The sequence below is a fragment of the Phyllostomus discolor genome, chromosome 11, assembly GCF_004126475.2.
Source record: "Phyllostomus discolor isolate MPI-MPIP mPhyDis1 chromosome 11, mPhyDis1.pri.v3, whole genome shotgun sequence".
Taxonomy (NCBI): Eukaryota; Metazoa; Chordata; class Mammalia; order Chiroptera; family Phyllostomidae; genus Phyllostomus; species Phyllostomus discolor.
In genome coordinates, this window is record NC_040913.2 from 82,678,769 (window position 1) to 82,706,733 (window position 27,965).

General features: G+C 36.2%; 1 protein-coding gene across 4 annotated transcripts in view; it reads left to right on the forward strand.

Annotated features, from left to right (window-relative positions):
• MICU3 (mitochondrial calcium uptake family member 3) overlaps positions 1–27,965 on the forward strand; it is a 73,494-nt gene that overhangs the window by 16,571 nt on the left and 28,958 nt on the right. For 2 of the 4 annotated variants that reach the window (XM_028526966.2, XM_036011681.1), the window contains exons 2-8: positions 8,522–8,675; positions 10,499–10,530; positions 17,362–17,440; positions 19,786–19,833; positions 22,333–22,415; positions 23,446–23,517; positions 26,806–26,844. In XM_028526966.2, the coding sequence (XP_028382767.1) occupies positions 8,522–8,675; positions 10,499–10,530; positions 17,362–17,440; positions 19,786–19,833; positions 22,333–22,415; positions 23,446–23,517; positions 26,806–26,844 (507 nt within the window). The remainder of the gene's footprint in view (positions 1–8,521; positions 8,676–10,498; positions 10,531–17,361; positions 17,441–19,785; positions 19,834–22,332; positions 22,416–23,445; positions 23,518–26,805; positions 26,845–27,965) is intronic. The other 2 variants (XM_036011679.1, XM_036011680.1) reach the window with 2 other exon arrangements.

The window sequence follows — 27,965 nt, forward strand, 5'->3', positions numbered from 1 at the left end:
CCAGGCATGTACCCTGGCTGGGAATTGAACCTGCGACACTTTGGTTTGCAGCCTGCGCTCAATCCACTGAGCTATGCCAGCCAGGAAAATCCAGTTTTTATATGTTGCAATCACTTGGGAGGAGTGCCTGAGAATTGAGGGCCAAATTTCAGGACTTAAGCCACAAGTTACTTTTGCCTATGTTCCTGCTTAAGAAGAGATTCATTTTACTGGAATTTTTACTGTGTTAGCATAATAAACAGACAAACTGAGAAATAAAATCTATAAACTTGATTACAACAGCTTACCTTAAACAATTGCCAACATTAATTTTGAAGATATGCTTAGACAACTTTAAAAAAGATACATGTAAGTTATGTGGTCTCTTTTTCACTAAAGCTTTAGATTCTCTCTGATTCTCTCTGTCTCAAGTCCAACTTGGAATTAGAAGCCTCTCCTCTGGTTGTCCTCAGCTGTCACCTGATCCAGACTCAGTGTCTCTTTGCTGCCTCTTTGTTACTCAGTTGCCGATTTTTTTCAGCCATAACCATTCATTTATCCATGCAGTAAACATTTACCGAGCCTCTTAGATATGCCAGGCACTTCTAGTCACTGGTTAAGTTCTTAGAAAGTAAAAAATATTGCCCCTGTCAAGAAATTCTTGTTTAATTGGCAGGGCAGATATGTAAACAGGTAAAAATACAACCTAATTTGAAAATGAGGGCAAGGAGAGCCAGTGATATGATAGGGATATATGAAAGAAATAACCAGGATTTATCCAAAGTACAGTGTTAGCTCTCAGGGAAGGGGTGTTGTAAAAGTCTAAGATATGTTATTAGGAAAGATGTGATTAATTAGGATTGATTTGGAGCAGTATTTTATTCATCCAAGAGTGCATGGCGTCAGGAGTTTCCTGGCAGGCAGGCTTCCTGCGAGTCTGAGTGGGAGAACCACATAGCCCATTTGGTACAGAGCAGAGACTCATCTCCGTGGCAAATAGCTGCTTGAGGTGTCAAGGCTCACCTCTAGAGTACTGAAAAGTTAATCAGAAAACTGAAGTCGATCTAAAATATTGTTGGAGCTGACCATAACTCAGACACCATTGTGTTTCCCAGAGCTCAACTAGGCACAGGGTGAACTTAGACTCAATCTTGTTTTTATCAACAGGTTAGGGCTAGAGACTTTGGTTAGGATTAGCCTAGTTGGTTTCATAAAGTTCTAGCAGTAGACGACCACTGGACATGTTGATAACTAGCAGATCTCTGTAGCAGAGATTCTAGAATGAAGCATCAAGGGGACCTCATAAATAGCACCTTAACACCGAGCACTGGAGTGGGTAGGTAAGCATGCACTGTAGCTTCAGGGGAAAGGTCTCAGGCACAGGCCAACAGATGGGAACCAGGATACAGAAACTGGGAAATTATGGATGGGTTCTGATGATAGGAGTGAAATCAGGAGTTCAGTTCCTGGTCCCAGAACAGGACAGACACCACTACCCAAATCTGTGGCCTCAGAGTCTCTGGTTACCTCCAGTTCGGGATAGGATTGGTCCTAGAGATGGATGTGAAGCAAGGGCCTCTAATAGTACTCATGTAGCTTCAACCACAGATGCTTATAGGAAGTGGAAGTCAAGGACACTATTTTAGAGTCAGAGTTCTCACAGTATAGACTCTGGTTCTTATAAAAACCAGGGAAAACATGAATTCAAAGAACAGATAACATTATATTCACCCTCTAAGAATTTTTAATGAGAGAAAATTTTTAACATTGATAATTTTTATGGTTTCTTTTTTATATTTTATATTTAATCTTTATTGTATTTTTTCCATTACCCTTTAGTCCCCTTATACCTCCTCCCCCCAGCAATCACCACCCTGCTGTCCACGTCCATGAGTCCTTTTTTCCTTTTTGCTCAATCCCTCCACTCCCTGTCCACCCCCCACCACAAGCTGTCATCCTGTTCGCCATCTATGCGTCTGTCCCCATTTTCCTGGTTAGTTCAGCTTCTTCATTAAATTCCACATATGAGTGAAATCATATGGTCTTTGTCTTTCTCTGAAGCTATCCTCCCTGGTTTGATGTGCTCTTCATTGCTTAACAAAAAATTGTTTCAGTCTTCCTTCATTTAAGAGCTTCCTCAGTGGGTCTGCTGATGATAAGAAAAACAAAACAAAAAAGACAAGGCACAAGTACACGCAGAGCAATGGTTTCGCCTAATATTGGGCCACTGGAAAGAGGCGTTTCCAGGAAAGATGGAGCGTGGAGACTCTGTACTGTGTTCACCGCATTCAGAGCAGCTGAGCGGCTCCAGCTCCCTCTGGGCTCTCCTCCCCGCCAGCTCTCTGCTGAGGCCATTCTCTTTGCAGCCGTGTAAGCCAGAGGGTTTTCTTGCTGATATTTCTTACAAATTTAAAGGCTGTCACTTTCTTAAATTCCCCCCAAAAGTGTTTTTTAATTTGGCTGACAACCTATGTAAATTAGATTTGTTCTTAGTGAACATGACCTCTATTACTTCTGTCTGTCTCTTCCCTGTGGTTCACAAATGGTCTACTTGCACTTGATTGCTTTCGGAAGGCTTATTTTTTAAGTACACAGTCCTGGATTGATAGTAATAACTTTCATTTTAGCAATTACATGGATATAATTCAGGGTTTTTGTTGTTGTGTTTTTTGTTTTTTGTTTTTTGGCTTTCAGGTTCACTTTCCAATTTACTTTAAATACCTTATACTTACTGTTGAGTTTTTACTATATTGGAAACTTGTGATGCAAAAAGTATCATTTACTGAGACAGTATATATTATTTTTAAACTTTTTTCTTTAATTTTATTTTCCCATTACCATGAATCCCCCTATACCCTCTTCCACCTCCACCCACGGCCTCCCCCGCAATCACCACACCTCTCTATGTCCATGAGTTCTTTCTCTTCTTTACTCGATCCTTCTGCCCTCCCAAACTGCCCCCAGAGCTGGCAGCTTGCTTGTTAGTTCAGATTGTTCATTAGATTCCACATGAGTGAAATCTTGTGGTATTTGTCTTTCTCTGAAACAGTATATATTGTTGAAAGATGTTTAGGTTAATTTTAGGTTTTAGAAATTAAAAGATTTGGTGGACTTAGATAAGCAAAAAAGGTATTAACGTAGATTAGCCAGTGAATATAGGAATACTTAACCCATTCCTTGTAATGTAAAGATTGTGCCCAGAGATGCATGCCAGTGTCCTCTGGGGAATGGCTGTGTCTGTCTGTATTTTGTGAAGCGTCAGAACATTAACACGATACAAGGTCGTTGTCTTGTGTGGGTAAGCAAGACTGTCGAGAGGACTAGTAAACTGGTGTGGATACCGTTTTCCACTTTTACTTACTGATTGTTGTTTCTGAATGTTCACAACATTGATGTGAGAACTTCAGAAGGTTTAGATTTTCAAACTTTGAAAAATTCAGAAGCAAAGTTGAATCTTTTAAAGGCCAGAGTTCCTTCTGACACCTGGTAGCCTACTGACCTGGTGCTGCCCCTTTCCGCAGAGGTTCCAGTGGCTCAGGTCAGAATCCGCAGCTACAGTTCATGCACTGCAGCTGCGTGTCAGCCTCCTGAACACTGTAGAGTTTAAGGTGGTCAGACCTGTTCCACAGTAAAATAAATAAATGAAGGAAGTTCTTTATCTGTGCATTTACGTCAGTGGTTCAGAAAATTGTCTGTTTGTAAACTGTAGAGAAAGAAGCAGGTGGATTTTGGAAAGGCTTGCAAGTAGTCAGAAGTGATTAAACAAGCTTACTTATTCATATTTTTCCCCTAATGGTTTTTGATAATCTTCCAATCTACTAATTACTTTATAACTGATTCATTTATATATAATAGGCATGCATTAGTTCATTAGTTGAAATTCATCTTGGAAACTAAAAATAATTCAAAGATAATGTACATAATAGAGTTTCACCTAGAGTTTTGAGCTTTTGGGGGGATTTTTGTTTTGCTTCTATTTGCCCAACATATTTTAACTGGGGACTCTATTTATGTTTCTATCCAACCAAAAAGGCAAAGAAACAAGAGGGCCAGATGATCTCTAAGGACAGTTCTAACTATAAGCTCATTTATTTTCAGTGAACAAAGGAGACTAGGTAAACACCCATTTCTGATTTAAGGTAGAAGATAATTATCAAAGCCAAGAGCAAACACTGCATTTAATGGCAATTCATTAGAAGCATTCTCTTCAAAACATGGAACAAGAATGCTTAATATTACTGATACTATTCAACATCATTTTTAGAGACATAGACCTTTAGTAATTAGGGCAATGAAAATGAGGCATAAATATTAAAAAGGATAAGTAATACATCTGTGACTATTTTGAAAGAACTTATGATTCTCCACTTAGAAAATCTAACAAAAAGTTATTAAAATTAATGAAGGGATTTAGTAAGGTTAGTTGAATACAAAGCAAATATATTGGGTTGGCCAAAAAGCCTGTATGATTTTTTTCCATAAAATAAAAGACATTTTTTCATTTTTACCAATAACTTTATTGATTTTGATATTTTGAGTATATTGGCTATCTGTTATATGGTATAACATTGATTGTTTTTAATTAATGTCTGAGTTTGATTGCTATCAACTTCAACTGGGCTACCTGACTGTGGAGCATCGTCCAGTGAAAAGTCTCCAGCACGAAACTTCACAAACCACTTTTGACACATTTGATCAGTCACAGTGCCTTCTCCACATGATGTACAAATCTTTTTTTGCATTTCAGTTGTGTTTTAACTTTCTTGAAATAAGATAGCATAATATACTGAAAATGTTGGGTATTTTCTTCCATCTTCAATATTAAAATGGTTACACAAAAATTCAACAGTTTTGGTAAGTTTTTTTTTATGTATGCTGATATTACAGCCGTCACAATACAATCTAACAAAATTGTTTTGAATGAAGTTAAAGACAACTAAGTACTACTAGAGCCATCATACAGGGAAACTCAAACAAACCTTTTGGCCAACCCAGTACTAAAATCAATAGCTTTCTCATTCCTATGAAATAACCAACTGAAATGTAATACGGGCTAAATGTTCCATTCCCAAGTCACTTACATAGAAACTATACCATATATGAGTGAATCTACCAAAAATATTTAAAACTTAGGTGAAGAACACTGGAAAACTTTACTGAGTGACATAGATCGGGAAATTTAACCTGAAAGCCAAAAAAAAAAAAAAACCCAATCCTGAATTATATCCATGTCATTGCTAAAATAAAATCCAGTATCAATCCAGTATCAATCCAGTATCGTGTACTTAAAAAATAGACATTCACATTTCAGTTGGGAAAAATCAAGTGTCCCTAAATTATTCCAAAACTCAGTGCCATCCCAAACAAACCATCAGGAAGATTTTTAAAATTTGACACATTGATTTTAAAGTTTACTTTGGGGAGAAAATTACATATCATTCACCATGAATGTTTTAAAAAGATGATGAATAAGATAGGGTTTTACTTTACTAAAGGCAAAACTGTGACCAAAAGCTGTGGTAATAAACCACTATGATGTATTGGTAGGAGGAGACAAATAAGTCAGTGAAGGGAATAGCGAATATACAAACCTGCCCAAGTACTGATTTCCCGAGATGCTCTTCGTCCTATCCCGTTCTCCACCAGATAAGCCTGATTCTCCTCCTAGATCTAGGATCTGTTCGAGGATCAGGCCAATCTACAGGACTCACGGGAAAACTGGCTGTCACTTTCCACCAGTCTTTGTCTCCCATCATCAGGGCCGGTGTGTGTCATTGCACCACATGACACGTCACACCGAAGGGAGTGGAGCCAGTGGAGGAGGCACCACCTGCCGCAGCAGGACGCCCTGCGAAGAGCCCAGGCCCGTGTTATCTCTCTTGCCATAAGTCATATTTTTCCCTTCCAGGATATGTATGTGTTTTTTAATCTGGGAAACACACCATTTCCAAATTCCTCCCCAGACCTTCTTTTTAAGGTGGCACTATGTTGACTTGTGGGCTTCACCAAAGAGCGCTGTTATCAAAAATGATGGTAACATTTGCTGATGTAATAGTGGACAGAACTCATGCAGTAGGGTTTTAATGATTACCTTTAATTCTCTGTGGTAGATTTCTTCTGACACCCACGCTCGAGTAGTTAAAGAATACAAAATTACTCTATATTCTGCCTGTCTTCTCTTTCTCTCAGTATAGGGTGGATTAGAGGCAAAAATCATAGTTAGGCCATTACTGTAAAATTTTAGGGAAGACGGGGGTGTTTGGAAAAAGGTAGTGGTGGTGGGTGGATTTGAGAAATTAGAGTGAAACCAACAGGATTTGCTGATTGATTGTTAGTGGAAGTGAAGGAGAAAGGAGTTGGTAGCATCAGCTCTAGAAGGGGGATCAAACAGCAGGGGCCTGCAGGTTCTGTGTGCTGGGGCAAACCGTAACTGCGCTTAAGGAAGGAGAGTTTGGTGAGAAAGCACAGGCACCTCGTGAGCAGTAATGGCAGCACCGGCAGTAGAAGTCACAGATCAAGTCCACGTTAGCTCATAGCAAACACAAGACATGATAGGCAGAAACTGTGGTTCGGGATGTTAGACTAAGGCATGGCTTCAGATCGTGGTACAAGAACAGCTTTACAGTGAGTGGTCCTCCAGGAAACCCACTGGAGAAGAGTGACCTGGGGCCACCTAGGCCTAAGGAAATGGCCTGGCAAGAAGAAAGCAGGAAGGAAAGTGATTTGTGATCGCAGACAAGATTGGGTTCCCTGCCCTGGGAGGAAGGAGAAACCCCTGGGATCCTTGTGTAGAGGGAACTGAAGAAGGTAGGCTGATCCCTGAGGAGTGTTCAGGGAGATTATTGCCCATCCTTGACATTGGTGTTCATCGTCTGACTTTACACCCCCTGCAGAGCAAAACGATTTCATAGCGCCACGGACTGCCTGAGCGCTGTTACTGGTGCACTGCGGAGCTGCTTGTCTCTGGCCTGGTTGCTCTCTCTCTCTAAAGCACCGATTCCTCTGTGCCGTCGTTACACTGAAGAATCTCCCTAAAGCCATTTGTTTTCTGCCAGGTTAAATTCCAGGGCTTTACTCTGTCATTCAGAAATTGTTGTCAATGATCCACCCTTTTCTGTGAATGCAAATCCTACATTTCAGGAAGAGCATTACTGTCTTTCAAACATGCTGTGTAAACCTGGAATGTTCATATATTTTTCTGACATTGAAATTTGTATTTTCTTCTTTCTGAATTTATTCAAGGCTGGTCACTATAACATTGTCTTATAAAAGTAAAATACCATGAATCACCCAAATATTCAACCGTTTGGATTTATTAATTTTGTTATGCTGTAAGCATTTACTATGAAGTAGTATACAATTATTAAAAATGCTCTATTAAATATTTAGTGACTTGGAAAATGGCCTTGATATATTATTAAGTAAAAAAGGCCAGAATACTGAATAGTGATAGTATAGCCCAATTTTTTTTTTGCAAAAATCCCCCACAAAAATTATACCTATAATATTCTAAAGTTGTCTTCTAAATTATATACAATAATTATGTGTTACTTTTATAATCAGGAAAATAATCCTTTTTTAAAAAATTAATTTGTTATCATTAGTTTAGAGAGAAAATAAATCAGAAAAATTATTTATCTACAGAGAAAGGTCTTTAAATTAAGGAAAACAAAAGAGACTTCCTTCCCCTCATACACATACTCCTTCTAATTCTGTTCCTCTCAACCCTCGGTAGAATTCAGAATGACTGTTGGTAGTAAGTGTAATACAGTGACCTTGAGTTAGCAACTTTAGGTCTAATCAAAGCACCTCCACTAAATGGTTTCCTTAGCCGTATCCATGAACAGCCTATCAGGGTTTCACTTTTTAAAGAAAATTAATAAGCTGCAATGAGTAGACTTCTAATTAAATAAACACGCCTGTACAGAGAGTGCATAGTAGGCATTCATCCTGTGTTAGTGTTCCCTCCAAAGCCGCGATTTTCAACCAGTGTGCCGCCGGATGTTTAAAACACGCAACACCTGGCTGTTTAGTCAGGGGCACAGAACTCTTTTCTCTTAGATTGTCAAATAAAAAAATGACAACAGCCAACACAACAATAGCTTCTGGTGTGAATGAATCAAAATTATACCTATTTTTATGGTCCAATTGGCAAAAAAAAATTTTTTGTGTTCTGCAGAATTTAGGTAATTTATGTGTGCCATGAGATGAAAAAGTTTGAAAATCATTGCCTTAGAGAAACTGCTAGCTCAGAAATTTAATGTTTTCTTAGACTAAAACTGAAGAAATAAATCACAGGTTCTTCAAAGTTCCAGTTTCAAAACTTCAGGCCCTTAACAATATTCATTGTGGGATCTTTGGAATATTAATTCATTGTATCCATGTGGATAATTTATTTATAAAAGTATTAATTCTTTAGACGACAGTATTTTCAAATTTTCACTTACTCTGTTAATTCACTTTTACCACAATCGGGAGCATTTCTGTTCTAAAAGGAGGCCTTCTTTCGCGCAGTTCCAATGACTCGCCTTCTTAACTGCAGGTCGGCGTGGGCAGAGCAGACCCCGAAGACCTGGACCTCTGCGCCACGTCTCGGGAGCGGCGGTTCCGTCTGTTCGCCTCGGTGGAGTGCGAGGGGCAGTTGTTCATGACGCCACAGGACTTCATTCTGGCTGTTACAACCGATGAGCCCAAATGTGAGTGCGATTTCTTAATTATCTTAAGGTTTTTTCTTATCTCCGTGTACAGCAGTATGTTTTTCAGAAGAATTAGCCAAATAATGTGGCATTTTGAAAGATATGCTATAAAATTTTATCAGACTAATAGTTTATAATACAAATAAATGTTAATTGAGATCCCTTCTAGAACTAAAGCAATTGATTACTCTCATATAGCTTCAAATATTATTTTTAGTTTCAAAATATGTATTATTTAAAAAATTAGACATACATAAAAATATTAAAAATAAAATAAACATTAATGTATAGCTTTAAGAAATAAAATTCATTCAGTAGAATTGAAGTCCCTCTTCATCCAAGTTATATTTATATATGCAGTAACTTCACATTAAATAAGTTTAGAAAATCAGAAAATCCTTTGAAGAACAATCTTAATGGCTCTTTAGTCTTTATGAGAAAAAGCTAATAATATTGAACATGGTGACATATCCGGCAGAATGAATATGCCTTTTGTGAATAATTTACCCTGGAGATCTCATAAACCCTACAAAACTCAAGAGTGTGTCTAACTTCCTCTTTTGATAAATAGCTTCTGAACATTGCATAAGAGCGTGTGCATGTACTTTTGTGCCATTTATTTCTCTCCTTACTGCTATCATTCAAAAGCAGCAAAATAATAAATATTCACACTGTTCTGCTCGTTATGAAAAGAAGGATGTCTTTAAATGTGAATGTATACAGTACCATAATTAAGGTTAAATTCTGAATTCTACTTTGTAGACATATGATTTTAACCACTTGATTATGTGTTTCTATAAATAACCTTGGGTAAAGAAAGGGTGCTGTTGTTTCATAAAGAAGAAATCTATCTGCCTAGAAATCAGTTTGCTAAATATTAGAACATACTTCGTTTTGATCTTAAGATGATTCATTGTTTAAAAAAAGAGAAGGTTGGATAGCAAAGGACATGCCTATTTTATAATCTTGAATTTGATAGGTTGTTTACATTAATTATGGTTAATTTCACAGAAATAACGATGTTGCCATGTAGGAATATTTCTGGTTGTCATTACTGTAATGTAGCAAAAATACTTAATATTGACCAGTTTCTAATTCAGCTGTATAAGAGGACTTAATCCTATAGAAACCTGGAGATAATTCTTGGGCAGTCATTAGATATTCACAGTGTTCAAATATGAGCAAAGGAAACAGCCGTATGACTCACATTTATTCCAATATTATAAGATTTATAGCTTTTGAGATCTTCAGGAATGTGAAAAGGAATCAGAAAAAGAAAGTGATCCCTGGTGTCTTACTCAACCATGACATCATTAGGGGAGAAGAATGAAAATGGGACGCAACTCTCTAGCTCTCATTGCTTGCTCTCGGCTTCACCTCTGTTCCCTGTGTCCCCACCTTTCCCATTTACCCTAGAGGGACCTGACTTTTGAATCATCATCAGAGATACTAATACAGTAGAGATCATGGTAACACCTTAAAATTATAATTTCTCTACGTTGGTATTTTATATTCTAGTATGAACATTGAATAAATATCGTTATTTGTGTTTTTAAGACCATAGATGTTTGACACAAAGTGAATTCACTTCATAAATCCAGAAATCCTCAAAGTAAGATAATGATTATGGAAAAATGTGTTTTGTATTCAATTTATTTATTATGAATGGTTTGTAGTATGTGAAATAAATATATACCATAAATAAAATATCTTGGATCCAAATCTTGAGGTTAAAGAAACTTTGCCTTTTAGATATGAAAGCTTAGTGTTTTAAGTTACCGATTTGGATAGTTATCTAATTCTTATATATTTGTTTATTATAGTTGTTAAAACGTGGAAGTCATTTTCCAAACAGGTAAGTTAAAGCTCTTGGTGTGCATACTCTCTCACTGTCTTTCTCTCTTTCTCTCTCTTTTCATGCACACACACACACACACACACACGTATAATGCGATACCAGTTTTTTTCTGGACATTAAATCACATCCAAGAGCGATTTGAATATGCGTATCAGTAGTAACTCTGGTGTGTGAATGTAAATTGGTATACCCACTTTGGAAAACAGTTTGGCAGTATCTACTAAGGCTGAAGATCCACATGTCCAGTACCTATCAGTTATACCCCTGGGTTTAAGTTTTACAACAGCAGATGCATCTGTACCTGATAAAGTAAGCTTGAATATGCCCTATGATCCAGTGATTTCATACCAGTGTGCATAAGCAAAGATACATTCACATATGCAGGACAGGTTCGTAGGAATATCCATAGGTTGTTCATGGTGGCCAAAGAGACTGTGATACAATAGCAATAGTAGAACTGACAAATGAGTTTTGATGTAGTTTTTCCGACTGACTGATTTCACTTAGCTTTAATATTCTCAAGGTGCATTCATGTTGTTGCAAGTGGCAGTGTTTCGTCTTTTCTAGTGGCTGAGAGTATTCCATTGTGTGTATGTGCCACATCTTTATCCAGCCTCTACTGAAGGACACCTGGGCTGTTTCCATGTCTTGGCCACTGTGTATAATGCTGCACTGAATGTGGGGGTGCATATATCTTTGTGAGTAGATGTTTTAAAATTTTTTAGGTAGGTACCCAGAAGAGGAGTTGCTGGGTCATATGATAACTCTATTCTTAAATTTTGAGGAGCCTCCATACTGTTTTCCACAGTGGCTGCACCAGTTTACATTCCCACCAGCACTGAATGAGGGTTCCTTTCTCTCCTCAGCCTCTCCAACACTTGTTATTACTTGTTTTGTTCATAATGGCCATTCCAACAGGTGTGATATAGCATCTCATTGTAGTTTTGATTTGCATTTCCCTAGTAGCTAGTGAAGGTGGGTATCTTTTCATTTATCTGTTTGCCATTTGTATGTCTTCTTAGGAGAAGTGTCTGTTCAGGTCCTCTGTCCATTTTTAATTGGAATGTTTGGTGTTAAGTATATGAGTTCTTTATATATTTTGGATATTAACTTCTTGTCAGAGCTGTCATTTGCAAATATCATCTCCCATTCAATTGGTTGCCTTTTTGTTTTCTTGGTGGTTTCTTTTGCAGTGAAGATGCTTTTTTAGTTTGATATAGTCCCATTCATTTATTTTTGTCTTTACTTCCCTTGTCTTTGGAGTCAAGTTTATAAAATCTTTTCTAAGTCCAATATCTATGAGTTTAGAATCTATGTTTTCTTCTATGTAATGTATTGTTTCAGGTCTTATATTTAGGTCTTTGATCCATTTTGAGTTAATATTTGTATATGAGGGTAAACAGTAGTCTAGTTTCATTCTTTTTGAGTGGCTTTCCAATATTCACATCACCATTTATTAAAGAGGTTAGCTTTTCTCCATTGTATATTTTTGACTCCTTTCTTGAAAATTATTTTCACATATACTGTGGGTTTATTTCTGTACTCTCAATTCTGCTCCATTGGTCTGTGTGTCTGGTTTTTTTTTTTCTCTTGCCTGTACCATACTGTTTTGATTATCATCACTTTGTGGTATAACTTGAAGTCAGGGAGTGTGATACCTGCTGCTTCACCCCTCACCCCGCCCTCCTGTTCAGGATTGCTTTGGCTACTCAGGGTCTTTTGTAATTCCATACAAATCTGATGATTTTCTTCTATTTTTTTTTAAAGTCATTGGGATTTTGGTGGGGATTGCATTAGATCTGTATATTGCTTTGGGTAATAGGGACATTTTATCTAGATTAATTCTTCCAATGCATGAACATGGACTATCTTTCCATTTCATTGTATTTTTTTCAATTTCTTTTAATAATACCTTGTAGTTTTCAGCATATAGGTCTTCCGCGTCCTTTGTTAAGTTTATTCCTAGGTGCTTGATTTTTTTTGTTGCAATTGCAAAAGGAATTAAAAATTTTTGTTTTCCTGAAATGTCATTGCTAGTACATAGGAACATGGTGGATTTTTGTGCATTCAATGTAATACTGGAAGTTCTAGCCAGAGCAGTCAGGCAAGAGAAAGAAACCAAGGCATTCAAATCAGGAATGAAGAAATAAAAGTGTCACTTTTTGCAGATGACATGATTCTTTATGTAAAAGACCCTCAAGAATCCACCAAAGTGATTAGAAACAATAAACAAATACAGTAAAGTTGCAGGACTTAATAATATTTTTAAAAAGACATAAGTAAACAGAGAAATATATTATGTTCATGGATGATTCATTTGGAAGAATAAGGACCCCAGATTTTCAAAACAATTCTGAAAAGGAAGAAAAGAAAAAAAGTAAGAAAACATTTGGGCCTATGTCATGTTAAGATTAATAACAAAGGTATAATAATTAAAGTAGTATTGTTATTTTAATTAGATCAACATAATAGACTATAGCATCCAGAAATAGATATAGGCATGTATGGGAAGGTCTATAAATCACTGGAGAAATGATTGACCTGTAGGTATTGAAACAATAGTCTTTCTTACATTTGGGCAAATAAAATTAGGTCTCAAACTGACTACCATATACAAAAGCAGATTTCAGGTTGATTAAGTTCTTAATTTTGAGAAACAAAAATTCTGATATATTATAAGCAAAATGAGGAGCTTGGGAAGTTTTTATTAGACAAAGACATATAAAGAAAAACTCAAAGGAAATTATTGGTAAATTTTACAAAGTTAAATATCAAAAACTTTGTCATTCTAAAAGATAGTATCAACAGTGTTCAAAGATGTATGATATGACAAATTAGAGAATATGCTTGCCACATTTTAACAGTAAATCTAAAGTGTCTTGTAAGTCATATAGAACTACTCTAAGTCCATATAGAAAGGAAAATCTTCTCAATAAGAAAAAAATGGACAAACACAGTTAGAATGGCTGGTGTGTGTGTGTGTGTGTGTGTGTGTATATAAAGGCTCCGTATCACTAGTAATCAGGGATATGTACATTAAACCAGATATGATGCTATTTCACAACCATCAGATTCTCAACTTCCAGAAATCTAACAATACCAATACTTAGTATGGATAAGAAGAGAAGGACCCAGGTGAGATTGTAAATTGGTATATTCACTTCTGAGAGAAATTTGACTATCTAGTAAAGTTGAAAATGCATATTAAAAATTCTACTTCTAAGTGTGTGTACTAGGTAAACATTTGTGTGTTCATACCAGGAGTCCTGTACATATTTCCTGTAATAGCAGAAAAAAATTAGAAACATTATAAGTGTCTGTCAGTAGAGAAATGAGTGAAAGAACTGTGAAATAGGCATATCAAGGACAAATACAGTAATACAAAGCTAAAATGAATAAATACATAGAGCTACTTACATTATGAACATGAACAGACTAAGCTAATGGTAAGGTTGAGTAAAACAGCAAGTTGCAGAATAATGTAGACCAGCTGTTCTTTAAAGTGCAAAGACCTTATTAGGGACCCATAAGGTCAAAGCCATTTCCATAACAATACTGAGTAGATGCCTGTTTTCTTTCTCTCATCCTGTGGTGAGGCAGCATGATCAGTGATGACACTGTCACTCTGACAGCTTACAGAACATGCATTTGTATGTTCTTGTGTTCCAAGACTTTATTGTTTCTATTTCCACATGCATTAATATAAAGTTATGTTTCAGAACTGCCAATATACATAACTGCTATGTAACTATGAAAATGAAAATGAATAGTATTTGGCAGGAAAATATGCCCATATATTAGATGCAAAGAGTGAGTTACTGAATAGTATGTACAAAATGATTTACTAATTGTCACAACAATAACAAAATACTATGTAAATATGCCTAAGAGAGAATTAAACTAAAAGGGTATTAAATTTTTGTGGCTTATCCATGGATTACAATAAATTTTTTTCTATACTTACTAATTTCCATATATTATGTATATTAACTATACTCTAAGACAAAATTGTGTACATTTAAGAAAATTGTATAAATCCTTTAAAAGGCAACTATAATCCTAGGTAACTGAATTCAGTCCAGCAAATATTTATTTGGTACCTGTTTGCAGTACTGCAGTATAATTCTGACAGACTCCACGTGTTTAAGGATCCAGTCCCCAACAAGACTGCCTTCCTTTCAGATGCCAGCTGCAAGCTCAAGAGTCCCAGGCCACCCATACTTCTGACAAGTGGCCACAAACCCAGGCAGTGCCCCCCAACTCACCTCAAGTTTTAATAATTTGCTAGACTGACTCATAGAACTCAGGAGCCTTCTACACTTAAAGTTACAGTTTATAATTATAAAGGACACAAATAAGGACCAGCCAAATGATGACGCACACAGGGTAAGGTTCCAGGAGGGCTCCAGACACAGGACTTCTGTGCCCTCTTCCCATGGTACCAGGTGTGTCACCCTCCCTCCTGGCACATCTGCATAGTCACCAACCTGAAAGCTCCACTGAGCTTGGCGTCAGGGGTTTTCACTGGGGGTTTCACTGCATAGGTCTGATTGACTGGGTCATTGGCCACGTGATTGGCCTCAGGCTCCAGTCCCCGTCCTCTTGCCTCCCCAAAGACTGGGCCAGCTCAGAGCCCCAGCACTCTGACCACACGGTGTTCTTTCTGCTTCTCAGCCCCCACCCTGAGTCATCTCCTTAGCATAAGCTCAGGTGTGATGCGAGGATACAGAGTCTCCCTCCCAGGAACCTGGACAAAGACTAATCAGCTTCTTTACTATACAGCACGACTGTGTATAAAGGACTCAGACAGGCACTGGAGTGGGGAGAGAGATCCCAGCCTGAAGAGAAATGGGGATTTTACTAAAACTGAACAGTCCTTAGATTTAACAAAAGACAAAGAGGATGAGTGTGTCAGTTGCATGATCTAGATCAGAAGCAACTAAATTATTACTAAAATAAACTGCCTAGAATCAGTAAGGATCTGGCCAGTCATTCACTAGTTGTGTGACCTTGGGTTATTTATGCTTTTTAAGACTCAATAAAATAGGCAAAATGAGAATTGTCTTTTAGAATTAAATGCGATATTGTAATAGCCCATGGCCAACCACATTGAGAGTACTTGATGAAAGGTAGCTAAGTTTAAGATGAATACATATAAACAGTTAAAGTGAAAAAGAAATTAATATTTATATAGTAGAAATGATAAAAATTAAAGTGTATAACACACATTCAAAATATTTTTAATCTCTTACTCTAACAGAAATACTTATGAGTTTAGTATTGTTCAAACAGTAAATATCCCAGCTTCTCACCGTTACTCATAGCTGAATGTTCACCTCTCTGCCGTGCTACCCATTACCTGGTGGCATCTGTTACCTGCAGTGCAGGGATAACACTGTGAAGGAAACGAAAGCCAGGATTCACAGATGGGCTTCAGGGTGTCCATAAATCCCCTAAAAATACCTCTTCTGCCGTTGGCACCCAGGGCTTCCTTATTTGCATGCCAACTCCACTTTGTAAAGAAAGATGGCTTATAAATGCCACAGCACGTTTTTAGGTACAAGTACCTCAGGAAGGGTTTGTTTCAAGTGCTTCTGAATATCAATGTACATAAAAGTCTGGATATCTTGTTAAAAACACAGATTCTGATTTAGTAGGTGTGGGATGGGAACTGAGATTCTGTATTTCTAACAACCTCCCAGGTAGCAATGCTCAGGCTATTGGGTAACCAGACTTTGGCAAGAATCAGATCTGGAAATAGAAGTAGTTTCTAGTGTTTCTTTTTCAGTGTGCTACCTAGCAAACTAATTTTTTTAATAGATACAAATCCTTTTATTTCTTTTTTAAGCAATTTATTTATTTTTAGAGAGAGGGAAAGGAAAGGAGAAAGAGAAGGAGAGAACCATCAATGTGTAGTTGCCTCTCATGTGCCCCCTACTAGGAACCTGGCCCACAACCCAGGCATGTGCCCTAACTGGGAATCAAACCAGTGACCCTTTGGTTCACAGCCTGGCACTCAGTCCACTGAGCCACACCAGACAGGACTTAATTTTTTAATTTCAAATTATTTCAATTTATTTCACCAAATTCTTTAATAATTTTCTTCACATTTAACCAAATTATAGTTCTCACTTAGTTATTTTCAATACAACATATATAATCAAAATTGTTTTAGTATCTAAAGAATAATTCAAATGTTTAAATTTTCCAAAATAGTTTCCCCCTACCACCAGCTGTGATAGTTTGATTAAGAACAAAACCCAATTAATCAACAATTGAAGTCTATTCTTTACTGAATATTTAAGTTAAAATTAGGAAAAAGAACTGAAAATGTCCACAATAACTCAATGTCCCTGTCCTCCCATTTCATGTAATGTCATAATTCTTTGAGTCACTATTAAAATATTACTCATTCCTTCCCGATGCAATCCTTTGTCCGTTTATTTCTTCCACCACAAAGCCCCCTAAATCCAAAAGGGCCACAGCGAGCCGACTGTGTGTGAGGCCACGGGGTCTTCTCTGACCTTCGTTAGGGAACCTGCTTTTTCCAGTGACTTTCACGAAACTGTCTTCTAACTGGCTCCACAACTTAAACTAAACTCACTGTTTTTTCATTTGGTTATCACTTGCTACCAGGTATAGCATCTTTATCATTTATTTTATGTTTGGACTACGGGCAAATACTGGGCTTTGTGGGTGGAGAACAAGATAAATACAGCCATGTCTCAGGTCTTCTAAGTGAATTTTTTTGGATAGGAATTCAAATATTTTTTATCTCTTTTATAAATTAATTTACCTATAATCAGCATATGTCACCTTATGTTATAGGAATTAAATCAAATGCTCTCAGAAACACCACCCATTTGGAAAGGATCATCAAAGCTATTTCGAAATCTTAAAGAAAGAGGTAAGTTGATTATTAACTTTAGTGCTTAAGCACTTTAATATTGATGTAATATTACTTATACTAATATATACAGATTTTCTTCATATTTAAAATAATTTTACAACTATGTGTATATATGTGTGTGTAGAGAAAAAGCTGAGGAGAATAACACAAAAATGTTAACAATGATTGTTTCTATGTGGTAGTATTAAGGGTGTTTTTTATTTTACTTTTTATATATGTTATTTACATCTTCCAAAATTTTTACAACAAAATGAACTTTTATAGGTGAAAAACATTTTTAACCACATTGAGAAGTATAGGCTATATTTACCTATAGAAAACATTTTTCAAAAACACTAATCTCTAAATCTGTTTTACTTCCAGGAATTATAGGTTTTCTTAAATTTAATCAATATGAAAAACTTATTGGATCTGTCATTGGTTACCCAATTTTAACCTATTTCTTTTAAATACAACTCTTACTGCAAAATTCACTTCTTTCAGTTTACTATATTATCCATATCTGTGTATCTAACTTAACTCACTAATTCATACATAGTCAAATTATATAGCTTTTATTGCAGTTTTCCTTTACAGTGTACTTTTTGTACAAATTTATAGCAAAAACTAATAAAATATTTAGAATTAGTTTAATCTTAAAAAGGAATGTTTCTTTGAGATAATTTTATATATTTAACTATAAGAATGATATGAAATAAAAATATTAAAGAAATTACATAAAGTTACCTTTTTCTTTTTCATCAGTTTTAACCATAGTAATTTCAAAATGTTTTACTCTCACATAAAGACAAATGGTTTAAAGGAGCAGTTATAATCCATATATTTTATGTAAGTAGAATTTTAAAAATTGCTTCCACCTAGTTCTCATGGAATCTGAAAGGAGAGGACACTTCATCTTTTACTTTAAGCTTTTCATAACTTAGGGCTTTCAAATCTGCAGAATGGGTGCCAAGGATCTTTAAAGGTCTTAGACATCTTCCCTGGAAGGTGTCTGAAAGAGTGCCATTGGGATCTCAGGGTGGGTGGCAGCATCAGGACGCGTGTCCCACTGAGCCGGTTCGAACAACAGCCCCACGGAACTGTGGACACAGAGCCGGTTTCCGGGTCCCATTTCCTGCCCCCCACCCCCACCCACATTTATGCTTGCTTTCTTTTTTGTTTGTTTGGTTTTTGGTTTTTTTGAGGGATCCCTATGAAATCTAGGTATTGTATCTTTATATACATTGACCGTTCCAGAATCTTTCTCCCATAACATGCGTGGCAGTCAACCAGAACTGTGTCTATAGGTCGCAATGTCCTAGTACAAACAGAAGGAGGGAATGCTTTCAGGGCCTCCTGGCTCATCCCCTTCGTGACTTCTGACAAACCGCCTGACAGCGACTCCTCTTCTCTTTGTTCTGTGACAAAGAGGCCAGCCTCCAAGAACGCCAGGTAGAAGGCAGGTTTAAAGTTCACAGTACAATTATGGAAGGGTTCTTTGTACCCTTTTAGCAAGCATCAGGACTGATATCTGGATAAGTCTTATTGGCTTATTCCCAATTTTAATTTTCTCTGGATCTACTTGGAAAGTGAATTAACACATTAGTTCTACTCCTGAGTATTATAGTCCAAAAACAAGAATGTGAGTAACAATTCATATTTTTATTTACTCCAAATCAACTCCTTTTAAAGTTTGTGATTCTGGCATTACACAGAACTCAAGCTGTAGTGTATATATATATACACACACACATATATATATAAAGTACAACCTGTTTAATGAAAATAAAAACTTCTTAGATTATACTTAATAGAAGCATTAATTTTATGAATGATAATGATATCTTGAAAGCAGAAAAAGGATAACTACAGAGTTTGTTTTTTTAATGCAATTCAGAAATCAAAATTCTAAAGAAGAATGTCTAAATGTTTAATTCAACTGTTACTAAGAATTAAGTACTTTACAGTTTTAACTATTTCCAACCTTTTTATTTTATGTTTGAGTCATAAACTGAAGACTAGCAACAAATTTAAAAGCTACAGCTATTAATAAACATTATAATTTTGATTTTTATTGCCAATACTACATATATGCAAAAGCATTAATGAGAATTTTATATGGGTTTCTACAGAGACGTGTGAAATAATGAAAGTAAAATTAATTCTGTTGCTTTTTTGCTATGATTTTATAATAAGTTTAGTCTCATTTAAAACAATACCATCTTCTTTAAAACCATAAGTTCTTTTTTTCATAAGTTCTTTATTAATATTACTTATTGCTATTATAAGAATATTTTACTTGATAAATATGAAGAAAAAGTAGTATTTTTTATGTAGCATAACTGGTACTGTTTTTCTTCTAGGTGTGATTTCTTACACAGAATATCTTTTTCTTTTGTGTATTTTAACAAGTAAGTGTACTCACTAAATGTATTTCTGAATGTAATTTTTTTAATTAGAATTTTAGAAAACAAACCTTTCTTAGATTCTCTTACTGTTGAAAGTCACTTTAGGTCTGTCCTTGCTTTTTGCAAAATTTATGTCTAAATGACCACAGAAAAGGCTAAGTATAGCATATCGAGTCAAAATCATAAATATTATTATGGCTCACAGTATAGTAGGAAAATGCTCATAAATGATAAATTTAATATCATGTATCAATCCCTGTGGTTTCATCTGCATGAGAGCCTAAAGGTTAGGACATACAATGATTTGTAAATTTCTTGCTACCCTCATTTGAATCACATTCTCTGTAAAACTAGTGGGAAAGAATGACTCTCTTAACTAGTAAGTTTGTCAGAATACACATCATACATCCTCAAACAGCTTCATTTTTCTCTTCCTCTGATATGCAGCAATTCTTATGAACTATGTGAAGGGTGTACTGAGGTTTTTAGTTAAATTTCATTGCATCTAATGGTGGAGTAGCTATACTCCAGCCGCCTGACCTTTCTGTTCCCTTATTCCCACCTTGGAAATGTGGACCTCCTGCTCCCTCTGGCATCGGTGCTTGCCTTCCACATCCTCATGCTCGCAAACATCACTCAGGTTCCCTTCGACATGTAAGGACGTAGGGAATCCTTCCTTGACCACCCTTTCTAAAATAGCTCCCTCTCTCATCTCCTCCTCTGTATCCCTTTATGGTGTTCTGTTTTCTTCATAGTACTTAAACTACATGAAAGTATTTATTTATTGATTTACATATTCTTGTCTGTCTCACCACATTTGAATACAACATCCTTGATGGTAAAGATTTTATCTTTTTTGTCCATTTCTGTATCAAGAACACTGTTTGACATATGTTAGCCTCTCAAAACATAGTTGGTGAGTGAATGAAGAACAACGTGAATGAAAGAATATCGGTAGTGGAATTCCCCATTGTGGGGATTTGTGGAGACAGATGTATGGAAACAAGAACTGTGACGATTTGAGTCCTTGCAGTGATGAATGATGCTACCACGAAAATTAGAGGGGATACCGGAGTATCTCAGAGACTTGTTAAAAAGTTATTTTTTTTAGCTAGGATAACTTTGGATGCAAAATTCAAAGTTATAAATACCTAAACCAGTAGGTGATAGGTGAGTCTGAAACAGAACTGGCTAAGAAAGTCATGGGTCGAGGTGGGGTGGGGAGGAGTGTAAGGGTGTTGGAGAGAACGAACACACAGGGTGGTCTTTGCCTGCTCTGGAAGGGGGAAGGATGTGGGGATGCCGTAACTCCACTCTCAGAGTCCAGGGTCCCTCTTAGAAACTTCTGAGAGTTTGGATTTTAACATTATGGATGTCGTTTAGATTAAAACCAAAAAAAAAAAAATGTGCAGAGGGCAGGCAGGAAGTAGGTTAGATAATTTGTGTTACTTGTCTATAGTTTTCTCCTCTTAATTTTTTATTATTTTAACTTTATTTTTCCTTCCAAACAATGCTTGTAAGGACTTCTTATCTACATACATTTTCATGAACCTTTTAAAACTTAAAACTGAGTTGTCAGTTGGTGGTGTAACTTTTTCTTTCTTTCTCAAATGAATAATAATGAAAATAAGTTTAGATTCCTAACCTACATGCAAGAAATGAACTTGCATACAAGATGGGCTTCTGTTTCATTTGCAGAGACAGCTGTTGCCAGTTAAGAAAGTGGGTCTATACGCTTGCTTCCCTTTTGCTAGGTTCTAGATTTCCCAACAGGCAGTGGCAAGTGTGCGTGTGGGAGGTCCCTTTCTAAACTTTTTGCCAGTCATCCCAAAAGAGGTCAAACGTTTTGAGAAAGGTGTGGACACCAAGCTCCTCCTCCTCTAACGACATATTCAGGTTTTCTGGTGGCCAAGGTTTCTTCTTTATGCTTTAGAAGTAGAAAGAGAAAAAAGATTGAACCTCATTGTAGGGTTCGTAAAATTAAAGTAGTTCATAATGAGTGAAACTCTGTCCTTTTCAGAAAACTAATTGTTCCTTGTATTTTGGGGAGAATTAGGAATTAATTATTTAAGCCTCTTATTTTATATTTCTATTTCTGAAAACTCTAAAAGTTTAAACCCAAATATGTAATCTCCTGTGCGTGATATTTATTTTGATAGGTCATTACCATTATAATTTTCCCCAGAATTTGGACTAGTTCCTTGTGCTATATTTGTTTTTGGAAAAAAAGGTAGTCAAATTTTACTGTCAGTGCTATGCAACAAGTATCTCATAGTGTTTTTAAAGTATATTATCCATTCTGCTACTAAGTATGCTAATATATGAAACACAAATGTGCACACTTATGTACAGCTTTTATTATATTTTATAGTAACATGTTGCTTTCAATTTGTTGGTTAAGGAAGATATCTTTGTACCAAATATAAGTAACTGTTTACAGAGGGACTTTGTATTTTAAAATCATTTCCTGTTTCATACATGCTTTTCTATTTTTTCTGGCAGAGCCGCATGCAGGTTTTAGAATAGCTTTCAACATGTTCGACACCGATGGCAATGAGATGGTAGATAAAAAGGAGTTTTTGGTGGTATGTATATTACGTGCTGAGTTTTGTCAATAATTCACTGTTGCTTCTATTTTTATGTTTTTGCATTATTTTAAATAGTGTTGTAAAGTGAAAATTTTATGCTTTCACCTTAATTTGATGAAGAAGTGTATGCTCATGTACTTGGAATAATTTTTGCATTGTAAAAGTATAAATTACATTTAATGTATAAAGATGATTATAGTTGATTACACATTTTCTGGAAATTTGAAATGTGTCCAGGATTTTCTGTTGAGTGGCTGACGTGCACCCTGAGGTGCTACAGGTGCCCAGTCAGCCCTCCGACCCCACCCTGCCAGCCACCCAGTCACAGCTGTGTGGCAGGAACACCTCTCCCTTCTCTCTCTGGGGTCTGGTTGTCGCTCCTCCTGCTCACTTTCACCCGTTCCTGCCTGCACTCCAGTCTTGTCCCCATTTTCCTGTTCTCTTCCCCTGGCTTTGGCCCAAGGCTGCTCTAAAGTGGGAGGGGTAGGATTGCTTGTGGGTGTTTGTCCTTTGATCTTGCTCATCTGACTGGGCCAGCATTGGTGCTGGTCTGGTGACCTGGTTTGTCTTACCACCCCCACCCTGCCTTCCAGAATTTTTCAGTCTCTTTTTACCCATATGCTTCTGCACCTCCTTCTGTGGCAAAATGTCTGTTCCATATTTTTCTCCAGAAGGTGGGCTCAAACCCAGAGACCCTGGGTCCTACTCCAGTGTTCTGTACACCCCAGCAGGCTTCACCTCTTTTGTGTGTGCCACAAGCTCCGTGTCTCTGTGTCTTAGAGATCACATATTGCCGTAATTTTGTATATTTCACATGACCATGGGTTGTTAATGCCAAAGGATGTATTCTCTTTGTCTCAGGGAAAAAATTGGCATTAGAAAATATATATATAGTACTTTAATGTTATGTGTAGATGAAACCAGTTATTTCCTTTGTTTTAAGACTGCACCTAGTTGGTGTAAGGTGGTGGGTAGGTGCCCTGAAACTCTTGCTAGGTACTTGATTCTTCAGTGGTTTCCTTTTTAGCTTCAAGAGATATTCAGGAAAAAAAATGAAAAGAGAGAAGCTAAAGGAGATGAAGAAAAGCGTGCAATGCTGGTAAGAATAATTTATAGTTTTTGGTGAATTTTCCAAATAAGAATCATTCATGTTGAGAACAATTAAGTCTGTAAGTTTAGAGCTGTCCCTTTCTTGAAAAGTTTTTAAAGCCCTTATGTAGAAAAATTGCTTCAGTATTGATATGCATCAATATCAATATTTATATCAAATATTGATATTAAATATCTGTATTCATAATAACATTCATGAAATCATTTTATTCAGTGTTGTTATCCGTGAGATTTGAAGGGTGTATTATATTATAGATTAATATAGATCATTATGCATATAAAAATTTAAAGGTGAATTGCAAAGATTTAATTACATATAAGAGTGAATTTAGTGGTGCTATAGCAATATGAATGTTGAAGCAAAAACAAGGAAATAATTTTTTTTTGCATTCTTAGAAGTATGTATTATAGATTCTTCTTCTATAATGAAGAAGGTGATGTTTTTTCATCTTACTCTGAAGGTGGATTTAAGCAGCATTTCACTCCATTTTCCTACCAGTTTTTTTTTTTTTTTTTTGCTTGCCCCAGGTATTTCAACCTGAAACATCCCAGGTTCACATAATAAAAGATAACAGTTCTGAGACCTTCCTGTCAGGCTCTACACTAGATGCTTTGCATGCATTTTCTCATTTAATCTACCCAGCAATTCTCCTGTTACCTGTGATTACAGATGTGGAAGTTGGTAGTTGGAAAGGTTAAATATCTTGTCCAAAATTACGTAACTATTAAGTTACAAAGCCAAGATTTGAGCCCATGGCTTGCTAGCCCCAAAATCTACACTCTTACCCACTGTGGCATATTTCTTCATCTAGTACTTAAATAGCAGAGACACAGTGAAGTTTGTCGGCATGTAAATGATAATTGTTTCATTTGCAAATCAGTGATTTGTATTGGTCTACTAGGAATTCAAATAACTAACTTCAGGGAGTTACAACATTTTTCTCTCATTGTTATAAACATATATGTTAGGTTTTTTAAAAACATGGATTATCTGTAGAGGATGGGTGCCATATTCAATCCCAACAGATGTATAAGTGTGTATTCATATTTATATTAAGAAAAGCAGGTTATCAGGGTTATACAATACACGTTATTCCATGGGATATTGACTATGATATATCAGTGTTTGTTGAACTACCCCCAATATACTAATTGACAAAGCTTATGGAAGGCACTCAAAAAAAATCAAAAGAGCTGATTATGATGTCAGCCAAGTATTAAAGGGGTATTGAGAGCTCTCTAATTCAGGTCTTATTTTCAAATTGTAATCAATAAATTCTATGTGATTTAGCCCCATAAATGCAATTCTTAGGTTATTAGCAAATAACACTAGAAAATTAAATACCTTCATAAGTTTTATTTCCTATAGATAATATAATATATTCAACAAGTAAGCAATTATTTTAATTTTCATAGGTTAACAGCTATATTGACTGGGTAGACAAGTTGTTAATAAAATATCACTTGGGAGGTTGAATTATATTAATTAATCTTGATATACCTTAATGATAAAGTAGATTGTATTTTAGTGGATACAAATTTAACTTTTATTTATTTGTTTATTTATACTACTTCCAGAAAGGACTTATGGATCTTCCAGTAAAAGTACAATAAATTCTATTCTAATCATTAACATTTACTAAAATATGTAAGTCAAGTAACAAAGGGAGAGAGGAAAGGGAGAAATAATAGCAGACAGCCTACACTGGAAAAACCTACGGAGTCAGCACAAAACTTGGCTCTGAACTTCATTGTAGCCCAAGTAAAGTAAATTGAATTCTGATTAAATATGAACTGTCTATAATAGTGACATAAGAAAACTTCATTAACTTTGGATGATTTAGGGAAAGTCTGCCTCAATTATGACATCTAAATTATGTAAGCATACCCCAAAGTCTATTATTTTATATGCCCAGTGCTCAATGAAGCTTTTCCCAGCAGTTATATGGGGAAGAAGACTTGTTTTAAAGAACAAATAAACAGAGAACTGTACTTGAAAAACAATTAAAATAAAAATTTTTAAAAAACATGCAAGTAATAAAATTTAAAAAATAAAGAAATAAAAAAAACTTAGAAGTAATATATAACTTGTTTCTATAGGAAAGAATGCTCACTAAAATTATTGATCTCCACAGGGACCTCGCACAAATTTATCTGACATAGTTTACTTAGTGCTCCTGAAATCTCATTTACTTAGTTTAATGGTCAGACCACTTCTCAAAACGGTGTTAGATTCTAGGATAACACAGCTGTCTACAAATATGTGTTACTATGTGTAATGGTAAAGTCAGTTAGTGGTAGCTTATTGTTCATAGCCATCACTTTTAAATGATGCAGATGTGAACTGATGAGACTTTTGAGCTTCAAAGCCATTAAAATGGATAGTGAAAATACATGGGTTATATGAGAGAGACAGTGCACAGGCTCAGGAGCCAGATTTTCAGGGTTCAAATATTAGCTCGACCCTTCATTACCTGGGTGATCTTGAAAAAGGTCCTTAACATCTCTGGGGCTCAGTTTCTTCACTTTTACGGAGGAGAGGATGGGAGTAATGATCACGTGTGATTGCTGAGCTGAAATGTGTAGCCACTTAACAGTGAGTGCAATACAGTAAACACTCAAGGAGGAATGAGCAGAACCATGTAGCTACTTGAACAGAATGTTTATTTACATACCCAAATGAAAATTAAAACTAAATTTTAAAGTATTTACATGCCAGACAAAATTAACTCTGCCTCTGTGCTACGGCCATTATAAAGGTCCCTTTTGCTCAGTCCTCATGTTTCCCCCAGGTAAGTGCCATGCCTGCTGTGCGGATGAAAACACAGTCTCAGGGATGCGTTAACTTGTGTAAGGACGCGGCACTAGCACGAGCAGAGCAAGAGTCCACCACAGGCCTCTTACCCCATTTCCACTGCCGTGCCGCCCCTCTGGACTTCCCCCACCCCACAGAGAATTGCTGCGGTGTGTCGAAATAAAATCATCAACTTTGGAGGAACATGTCTTGCTCAAAGCAGTAGGTCTGTCGTAAAGTTATAATAAAAATGGTTGAAACGAGCACAAATTCATTTAATGTTTAATTAATGAGATTTGAAAAACTTTGCTACTCATCTTTAACATTTACCTCACTTGTATGTGTGCTCTATATATAGAATGTAGCATAATGATTTGCCCTTCCTAATTGATTATTTTGTCGTCTTTTTCTTTTTTTCTTTGCCTATACTTGGGTTCATTCTGAAATGTGACACTTCATTTGGCCCTTTGTGCTCTATGTCAGCGTCTTCAACTTTATGGATACCATTCACCTACTAATAGTGTATGTACAATACTTTCAATGTTCTTTATGTGAATAGCCCTCCCCTGTTATACTTGATCATGTAATTTTGTTGTATAAAGCTGTACCTGCTACTGAAAATGTTTAAGAATTTCCTGGATATAATAGGATACAACCGAGCCAAAATTTTTTGTCTCCTTCCTAGATTTATGAGAAGACTAAAATTTACAGAGTAATTATATATCTTTAACTTTAAATTAAAGTAAAGCTGAGTGAGCAACAACCAAAACCTCTGGTAGAACAATTGAAATTGTGTAATTTTCATCAGTATTCGAAGAGTTAAGTACAAAGTGTGGGGCAGATTTTCAGCCCCTGCGCCCGCAGAACACAGGTGTTTGAAGAACTAGATCTGCCTGTCTGATATACATTCTCTTCTCAGTTCTAACAGAGAGGTATGGTAATGGATAGCCTTTTCTTAGTTTTCAGTACTTCTTCCCAATGTGTTTCTAAAACCTTTGATGCCTGCCTACTGCCTATGGTGTATACACAAGCCTGGTATAAGGTGATATTTGATAGCTTAATATATCATGTTATTTCTCAAAGAGGATTATAATAGTCAGACTCTTCTTTTCCTGACAAAGTTGGGAGTTTGGTAAATGATCTTTCAAATGTACTCTTCTTATGCTAAGCTTTCTTCTTCTTCCCTTTCTGCTGGAAAGCTGAGCTTGTTGGGTAGCCTAGCTACTAAACAACAAAGAGTAGGCTGGGCCCCTTTTGAATGTAAACACACACAATTCGTTAAATTTTCCCAAGGTTAGAAAGATCCCTCAAATGATACAAATTCCACCTGAGAGAAGGCCTTGAATTCTGGTAACTGACTCAGTATTATCCTACTAAAGGTGTTGGTTAGTGTGCAACTCTGTAAGTAGCTGTGCTGCCTCAGGTATTGACTAATCAAAAGTCCAACCTACATTCTAGATGTGCGTATCCTGGAGGCTGACTCAGCATAGAATAAACCTGCAATATCTTGCCAAAGTCACAGGGATGGACCTAGAATGAGCTGGTGGAGAGCAAGCCAAGTCCATAGGACCCATATGACGGACTAGTTATTCTGATTCCTTACAGTATAACTTAAAATATTTTTCTACAAAATTGACTTCTGT